General features: G+C 41.7%; 1 protein-coding gene across 1 annotated transcript in view; it reads left to right on the top strand.

The window, feature by feature from the left end:
• The first annotated feature begins 786 nt into the window (after window positions 1-786).
• The window catches only part of crema (cAMP responsive element modulator a), a 21663-nt gene continuing 12607 nt past the window's right edge, over window positions 787-9842 (top strand). Inside the window, exons 1-6 of the mRNA XM_061920777.1 lie at window positions 787-939; window positions 3857-3958; window positions 9166-9228; window positions 9305-9378; window positions 9450-9580; window positions 9653-9823. Coding sequence (XP_061776761.1) covers window positions 3869-3958; window positions 9166-9228; window positions 9305-9378; window positions 9450-9580; window positions 9653-9823 — 529 coding nt within the window. The 5' untranslated portion in view covers window positions 787-939; window positions 3857-3868. The remainder of the gene's footprint in view (window positions 940-3856; window positions 3959-9165; window positions 9229-9304; window positions 9379-9449; window positions 9581-9652; window positions 9824-9842) is intronic.

Here is a 9842-nt window from a genome sequence, read left to right as displayed (position 1 = left end):
TCCCATCCTCACCTATGGTCATGAGCTTTGGATCACGGGTACAAGCGGCCGAAATGAGTTTCCTCCGCCGGGTGGCAGGGCTCTCCCTTAGAGATAGGGTGAGAAGCTCTGCCATCCGGGAGGAACTCAAAGTAAAGCCGCTGCTCCTCCACATCGAGAGGAACCAGATGAGGTGGTTCGGGCATCTGGTCAGGATGCCACCCGAACGCCTCCCGAGGGAGGTGTTTAGGGCACGTCCAACCGGTAGGAGGCCACGGGGAAGACCCAGGACACGTTGGGAAGATTATGTCTCCCGGCTGGCCTGGGAACGCCTCGGGATCCCCCGGGAAGAGCTAGACGAAGTGGCTGGGGAGAGGGAAGTCTGGGCTTCCCTGCTTAGGCTGCTGCCCCCGCGACCCGACCTCGGATAAGCGGAAGAAGATGGATGGATGTATGGAGAAACTGTATTTTTTTTTCTTTACTGTATTTTACTTATTTATCTATTTTTTCCAACCAGACATGCTTTGCTCTGATTAGGGGGTACTTGAATAAAAAAAAAATGTTCACATTACTGAAAAAATGTTGAGAACCACTGACCTATACCAATACTGTGCACTGAATGGTAGGTTGATACACGAATGACATTTTACGGTCAAGTCACATTCATATTTTTGCGTTAAATGTCTTATAGTTAAATGTAAAACATTCGTCGGCACAAAAGGAGAGAAGCTTCTGGACTAAATTGTCGTTCTAGTCGTGTCGACGGCATAGCAAAGCGAACCAGGAAGTGAGTAGCGACGGCCGTGAACTATCTTGCTCGCGCTGCCGCGCGCGTACTCTCTGTCGCCAAAGCGGCTGCTGCTGCCGGGGTGTCGTCAGTGGATGATCTGCGCTGACGTGGAGCGACGACATCCAGCCGCACCGTCACCGGTGACGACGAGCTCGACGTGAAAGTTTTCGGTAAGTCACGGCGAGACGCCACGGTCACGCGTGGGGCGCATGCGCGTACGAGACGCGTAGGTAGGCGGCACGGAGATAGTTAGGAAAACTTCAGCGTGTATGAAGACGAATAAAGTGAAGCGAGTGGGAAGAAGTGGCCTGTGATGACTCAGCGAGCTGCACTTTTAAGTTGGACGCCGTAACAGGGCCGGAAGTTGCACCTTCAAAGTAAATCGCCCGGAAACCGATTCAGTTGATCCGCATTAATGGAAACATTTATAATAATAATAGCAATGATAATTGGAAACCGCATATTGAATATATAAAGGGAAAAATATCCAAATCTATTGCTATTCTTTATAAAGTGCTGAATAAGACATGCCTGCATATGTTGTAAAATTCTTTTATTTTTCCATATTTAACGTATTGTGTTGAAATGTGGGGAAATGTTTATTAAAACAAATAATAAAACTTCAAAAAAGGGTCATTAGAATAATACACAAAGTGTGCTACTATGAACATACCAATCCATTATTTATAAGTTCAAATGTATTAACATTTTCAGACATTTTGTTTTTAAAAACAATGGAAATTATGTTTCGAGTAAAGAACAACAGCCTTCCAGCTTGTATTCTCAGGCTATTTCATTTAAGAGGAGAAAACTATAATTTACGGGGGATATCGATTTTTCCATCCATCCATTTTCTACCGCTTATTCCCTTTCGGGGTCGCGGGGGGCGCTGGCGCCTATCTCAGCTACAATTGGGCGGAAGGCGGGGTACACCCTAGACAAGTCGCCACCTCATCGCAGGGCCAACACAGATAGACAGACAACATTCACACTCACATTCACACACTAGGGCCAATTTAGTGTTGCCAATCGATATCGATTTTTGAAATAGGTAAAGCGAGAACAGAAATAAAATACAAATGTTTTACAGTTTAAGGAGTTAAATGGTGGAACAAGCTCAGTGATGAGCTGAAGACATGCACTTCTTTGGTAAGGTTTAAGAAAACATTGACAGGTGAAATAATTGAAAATTATAAAATATAGTACAATTACTTTCATCACATTGATTTTTTTTTTTTTTGTTAACGTTAATGTTCCAGGCAATCTAATCTTCAATGAAGGTATAGGATAGGCAAATATAAGCTTTGGCTTCAGCCTATTCCTTTTTTGGTCATTCTTTTTCTTTTCTTTCGTGTGTGAATGTGCATAATTGTACACATATAACATGTACTGTAAAAGTGATCACACAAAATGGTTGATTGATTATATGACCAAAATAAACTTATTTCATTCATTCATTCATAATAATAATAATAATAGATTTTATTTGTAAACATCACTTTACATTGAGTAAACAACCTCAAAGTGCTACAGTGTATTCAATCAATGATTATTTATATAACCCTAAATCACTAGTGTCTCAAAGGGCTGCACAAACCACTACGACATCCTCGATAGAGCCCACATAAGGGCAAGGAAAACTCACACCCAGTGGGACGTCGGTGACAATGATGACTATGAGAAACCTTGGAGAGGACCGCATATGTGGGCAACCCCCCCCCCCCCTCTCTAGGGGAACCTAAAGCAATGGATGTCGAGAGGGTCTAACATGATACTGTGAAAGTTCAATCCATAGTGGATCCAACACAACCGTGAAAGTCCAGTCCAAAGTGGATCCAACACAGCAGAGAGAGCCAGCAGGAAACCACCCCAAGCGGAGGCGGATCGGCAGCGCAGAGATGTCCCCAACCGATACACAGGCGAGCGGTCCATCCTGGGTCCCGACTCTGGACGAGCGGTCCATCCTGGGTCCCGACTCTGGACAGCCAGCACCTCATTCATGGCCACCGGACCGGACCCCCTCCAGTGGGACAGAGGAGAAAAAGAAAAGAAACGGCAGATCAAAAATTAAAAATTATATTAAAAATATAAAAATAAAGAGATAGTATAAATAAATAAATAATAAAAACTAGGAGAGCCTAATGAAAATAAAAAGATAATACAAATAATGAATAAATCTAGAAAAGCCTAATAGCTAGAACAAGTATGCATATATCTAAAAAAAAGTTTTTTTTAAAACAAGTTTCAATCAATGTTTATTTATATAGATCTAAATCACAAGTGCCTCAAAGGGCTGCACAAACCACAACGACATCCTCCGTAGGGCCCACATAAGGACAAGGAAAAATTCACCCCAGTGGGACGTCGAGAATAATGACTATGAGAAACCTTGCAGAGGACCGCATATGTGGGCAACCCCCCCGCCCCCCCCTTTAGGGGACCAAAAGCAATGGATGTCGAGCGGATCTAACATGATATTGTGAAAGTCCAATCCACAGTGGATCTAACGTAACCGTGAGAATCAAGTCCAAAGTGGATCCAATATAGTAGCGAGAGTCCCATCCAAAGTGGAGCCAGCAGGAAACCATCCCAAGCGGAGGCGGATCAGCAGCGCAAAGATGTCCCCAACCGATACATAGGCGAGCGGTCCATCCTGGGTCCCGACTCTGTTTACTTTGGATAGCAGAAAGTAAACTTTCTGCTATCCAGAACAGAGTTGTTGATTCGACCAAATGTATTTCAAAGTCACTTACACTAATAATGAATTAGATCCCGAAAAAGAGCAAAACACTTTGAAACCCCCCTTTGATATAAATGAATTAAATGAGATTACCTATTCCATCCATCCATCCATCCATCCATTTCTACTGCTTATTCCCTTTGGGGTAGCGGGGGGCGCTGGTGCCTATCTCAGCTACAGTCGGGAAGCGCCGTATACACCCTGGACAAGTAGCCACCTCATCGCAGAGATTACCTATTCAACAGTCATAAAGACATGTTTGTTGGTAACTTGAATCCACATGTTTATGGATAATATTAGTAATAATATTAAGTATTTCTGATTCTGATTCTGATGTTTGTCCTCAGAGACAAGCCACCATGGACGACTCGTCCCAACTGGATGACAGCATGAACGACTCGCTCTCAGACGAGGAGGAGGAGGACCAGGATGAAGGATCTTTTTCTCAAGTAAACAATCCGAGCTAAGCAAAGTGTTTTGTTTTGCAAGTGTGTAAAAACCAAAACACTGCAGGAGTGAGTGGACTGCGAGACAAAGTCAAAGCTACCTATTGGGCTTGTGTAGCCCCATTTAGGGCTTTAACATTATTTATTTTTTATAATTGGACCCCTAAATAGCTGAAGAAAATAGATCTTTAAAAGATACCTGAAAACTATAATATGATTTTTGCATGCAGCTTGTAATGTCTCCAAAATTTTGTATGAAAAATATTTTATAAGGTTTTTGACTTTCTAAAGATGAGATTAACATATCAAGACCAGTGGTTTTCCCAAACGTTTTTTGGCAAGTACCACCCCAGAAAACACTTGGCTCTCCCAGTACCACCACTATACCACTATACTATATGATAGAGTACCACCCGCCTCTTACCATCCAAATTGCTGCCGTTGTGTCCTTGGGCAGGACACTTCACCCTTGCCCCCGGTGCCGCTGACACTGGTGAATATATGACGAATGATAGGTGGTGGTCGGAGGGGCCGTAGGCGCAAACTGGCAGCCATGATTCCGTCAGTCTACCTTAGGACAGCTGTGGCTATGAAAGTAGCTTACCACCACCGGGTGTGAACGAATGATGAGTTCTCACTGCTCTGTGAAGCGCTTTGAGTTTCTAGAAAAGCGCTATATAAATTATAAACCATTATTGTTGTTATGATTATTATGACCAACATTTAAATACAGTAGCATGGTAGACTCAAGTTTTCATTAAAAACAAGGCAGGTTTAATTCAACATGTATATTTGATATTTTTGGCCACTGTATCATTACACACACTGTGAACAGTAACACTGTGTTTGAATATGGGAAAATAAAACACTGTACTTGAATAAAGTGATTCTTTGGTGTACGACTAGATGGAGCCTGTGTACCTAAGTGTAGGAATCACCAATCTAGATGGATTTATCATATTTATCATACAGTAGCCAGAATGTGAATTTTGTTCATTTTTCACCCATTATGCCAAATTTCTGTTTAATTCACAGTGAAAACTAGGAATGAGCTGATTCATGTAAGATTCTCATTTGTGGATAATTATTACTATAATATACTAGAGATGTCCGATAATATCGGCCGATAAATGCTTTAAAATGTAATATCGGAAATTATCGGTTTCAAAAAGTAAAATGAATGACTCTTTAAAACGCCGCTGTACAGAGCGGTACATATCCGGTAAAACACGGACGTCAACCCAGTATACTCAGGACCGAAGCTGTGTGCCTTCATTGTTTTTGTAGCTGTTGTTTGCATGTTCTCCCCGTGAATGCGTGGGTTCCCTCCGGGTACTCCGGCTTCCTCCCACTTCCAAAGACATGCACCTGGGGATAGGTTGATTGGCAACACTAAATGGTCCCTAGTGTGTGAATGTTAGTGTGAATGTTGTCTGTCTATCTGTGTTGGCCCTGCGATGAGGTGGCGACTTGTCCAGGGTGTACCCCGCCTTCCGCCCGATTGTAGCTGAGATAGGCGCCAGCGCCCCCCGCGACCCCGAAAGGGAATAAGCGGTAGAAAATGAATGAATGAATGAATGTTTTGAGGCATGTTTAGAAAAAAATTATAATGCACTTTGTGAAAGTCAAAGTATAGTGTTTCCCATAGTTGTAGTGGGTATCAGGATTATCCCAGGGAGAGCATGTCCCAAATTCCAAGCTGCTGTTTTGAGGCATGTTAAAAAAAACAATGCACTTTGTGACTTCAATAATAAATATGGCAGTGATGAAATATTAACATTGCAACACATGCAAATACGGCCTTTTTAGTTTACTAAATTGCAATTTTAAATTTCCCGCGAAGTGTCGTGTTGAAAACGTCGCAGTATGATGACGCGTGCGTTTGACGTCACCGGTTGAAGCGGACATTTTTTTCCAACCCGATCCAAGCTTTAAGTAGTTTGCTTTAATCGCAGTGCCATATTTATTATTGACTTTTTTCCATAACTGGAGTTGAATTTGTTCTCTTATTTTGGAAAACCTTGTTTTTGATTGATCTATTGAAACTTGTATTAGCAGATTGCAGAGTACCATAAATTTTTTACGTGGCCCCCAAAGTAAACAAGTTGAAAAACTTATTCGGGTGTTACCATTTAGTGGTCAATTGTACGGAATATGAACTGAGCTGTGCAATCTACTAATAAAAGTTTCAATCAATCAATTGGCGACTAAATGGTAACACCCGAATACGTTTTTCACTTGTTTAAGTCGGGGTCCACATTAATCAATTCATGGTAATGTTACATTGTTTAATGCATCCAGCGGGGCATCCCAACAAAATTCTGCATAATAATGAGTTAATTCCACGACTGTATATATCGGTATCGGTTGATATCGCAATCGGTAATTAAGAGTTGGACAATATCGGAACATTGGATATTGGAAAAAAAGCCATTATTGGACATCTCTAATAATTATTATTATTAGTGCATCTACTGGGATTTAAGCCTCCCTTGTCTATAAACACTGGTGACTCCTCTGTTGAGAACTTGAATCAAGATTATTTGAACGCATTACAATTATGTCCTACAGAGATGCAAAAGTAAAACGTAAACATAACTTTGTCCGATGCCGCCGCAAATAGTTTTATTTATTTTTTTACCGCGACCAAGGAGAATGAACCATTTTGCATTTTTGCGAGAGGGCGTCGTGTTACACAATCATTCCCAATTTGATTCAAATAACTTTAATGCGTGACTTTGATAGCAAAATGTATTTTATCTTACATTTTTTTATGTTGTATTTCATAACTGACAAACTTAAATGAAAGAAAGAAATCTTAAGCCCCTTCTACACTAAGGTTATCCAGGGTATGTCCCACCTAACCTTATCCTTGTCCACATACACACAATGGGTTAGGGTTAGGTGTTAGGGTTAAGGTTAGAGTTAGGGGTTTAGGGGTTAGGGTTTAAGAGCCCCTCCCTGGAAAAAAATCTGTAAAAAAGCCCAGGCTTTAAAGGCCTACTGAAACCCACTACTACCGACCACACAGTCTGATAGTTTATATATCAATGATGAAATATTAACATTGCAACACATGCCAATACGGCCTTTTTAGTTTACTAAATTGCAATTTTAAATTTCCCGCGAAGTGTCGTGTTGAAAACGTCGCAGTATGATGACGCGTGCGTTTGACGTCACCGGTTGAAGCGGACATTTTTTTCCAGCCCGATCCAAGCTTTAAGTAGTCTGCTTTAATCGCATAATTACACAGTATTCTGGACATCTGTGTTGCTGAATCTTTTGCAATTTGATCAATTAATAATGGAGAAGTCAAAGTAGAAAGATGGCGGTGGGAAGCTCTTAGCCTTTAGCAACACGAACACAGCCGGTGTTTCCTCGTTTAAAATTCCTGAAGGTGAAGCTTTACTATGGAACAGAGCGGTTAAGCGAACATGGATCCCAACCACATGTCAACTGGCAGGTTTCGGTGAGAAAATTGTGGTAATAAGTCGGCTCTTATCGTAGTTATGAGCGGAGCTTTCGTCCTCCTGCAGCTGCAGACTATTACCTCCTCCCACCGGAGACAGTGGCGGTCACCACACCCGGGGCCACACCCTTTCGACTTTCTGGTACCATATAATCTCACTAAACACTAGTAACACAATAGGCAGATGAGGGATTTTCCAGAATTATCCTAGTAAATATGTCTAATAACATCTGAATCGCTCTCACTGCCCTCGCCTTTTTTTAATTTTTTATTTTTTCCAGTCCTTCACGCTCACTATCCTCATCCACGAATCTTTCATCCTCGCTCAAATTAATGGGAAAATTGTCGCTTTCTCGGTCCGAATTGCTCTGGCTGCTTTTGGCTATGATTGTAAACAATGTGAGGATGTAAGGAGCTCCACAACCAGTGACGTCACGCGCACGTCGTCTACTACTTCTGGTACAGGCAAGGCTTTTTTATTAGCGACCAAAAGTTGCGTACTTTATCGTCGATGTTCTCTACTAAATCCTTTCAGCAAAAATATGGCAATATCGCGAAATGATCAAGTATGACACATAGAATGGACCTGCTATCCCCGTTTAAATAAGAAAATCTCATTTCAGTAGGCCTTTAATCATCAGGTCTCCCTAGCGGTTGTAGCCCTAAACAACCGCATAGAATGTTCATGAATTGATTAACATGGACCCCAACTTAAACAAGTTGAAAAACGTATTCGGGTGTTACCATTTAGTGGTCAATTGTACGGAATATGTACTGAACTGTGCAATCTACTAATAAAAGTTTTAATCAATCAATGAATCAATGCCAAGGGCTGGCCCTTCTAACGACTCAAGATTACGCTGGTCCACGTGAGTCCTGTAGGTGATGGTTAGCGCATATTTCAAACCTTTGCAGAGTGTCAAAACAAATTAGAAGATGTTTTCTGCATATGCAGACGAAAAATGCCAATGCTAAAAACCAAGCCATATATGATTGATTAGGCTCCATAGAGGTTGTTTAGAGCAGTGGTTCTCAAATGGGGGTACGCGTAACCCTGGGGGTACTTGAAGGCATGCCAAGGTGTTCGTCAGATTTTTAAAAAATATTCTGAAAATAGCAACAATTCAAAAATCCTTTATAGATTTATTTATTGAATAATACTTCAACAAAATATGAATGTAAGTTCATAAACTGTGAAAAGAAATGCAACAATGCAATATTCCGTGTTGACAGCTAGATTTTTTGTGGACATGTTCCATAAATATTGATGTTCAATATTTCTTTTTTTGTGAAGAAATGTTTACAATTCAGTTCATGAATCCAGATGGATCTCTATTACAATCTCCAAAGAGGGCACTTTAAGTTGATGATTACTTCTATGTGTAGAAATCTTTATTTATAATTGAATCACTTGTTTATTTTTCAACAAGTTTTTAGTTATTTTTATATATTTTTTTCCAAATAGTTCAAGAAAGACCACTACAAATGAGCAATATTTTGCACTGTTATACAATTGAATAAATCAGAAACTGATGACATAGGGCTGTATTTTACCTCTTTATGTCTTTTTTTTCAACCAAAAATGCTTTGCTCTGATTAGGGGGTACTTGAATTAAAAAAATGTTCACAGGGGGTACATCACTGACAAAAGGTTGAGAACCACTGGTTTAGACAAGAGTACCTTTATCCACTTGCTGTTCTCTAGGGCTAGTAGCTGAGCTTTTTCTTTTTTTTGGTATAGGTTTCTCCTCACAGGAAGACTCAGACCTCTGTCATACAGTCACCACACCCTCTAACTCCTGAGGTAAGCACACACCGACTGAGTCATTCCACTCTCGTCTGCGGTCACACAAGATCATGCTCATATGAAACGTCATCAGATAACTTCGGCTAACGAGTCAGACGGCGTCACTCACAAGAGACGAGAGCTGCTCTCCAGACGTCCATCTTATCGGTGAGAACATTGAACGTCGCCGTCAGAAAGAGCGAGACGTCCTTTTCACCAAGCCTTCTTGTCGTCCACAGAAAAATCCTCAACGAGCTCTCATCGGACGCTTCGGGGGTTTCTAAAATCGACGAGGAGGAGGAGGCAGCGATCGCAAGCGTGGACTCTGGTTCCAGGCCAACCATCTACCAGAACAGCTCAGGACAATACGGTCAGTGCACAGTCTGCATAACAACACAACATAACTTAAACATATTGACTGAGGTCCACGCCTTGTCCACAGTCGCCATTGCTCAGGGTAGAACCATCCGGCTGAGTGGCACCGGAGCCGAGGCTCTTCAGGGGAGTCAAACTCTGACCCCGCAACCTGGTGGTGCCATCCTGCAATGTGCTGCCTCACAGGGTGATGCCCCCAAGCAGTTCTTCATCCAGGGAGGACAGATGCTCATTCATGGTAGCTAATGTCTGGCTGT

The sequence above is a fragment of the Nerophis ophidion genome, linkage group LG14 (genome assembly GCF_033978795.1).
Source record: "Nerophis ophidion isolate RoL-2023_Sa linkage group LG14, RoL_Noph_v1.0, whole genome shotgun sequence".
Classification (NCBI taxonomy): Eukaryota; Metazoa; Chordata; class Actinopteri; order Syngnathiformes; family Syngnathidae; genus Nerophis; species Nerophis ophidion.
The sequence above is the reverse complement of the archived record's forward strand: the minus strand, read 5'-3'. Positions and strand labels throughout refer to the sequence as shown.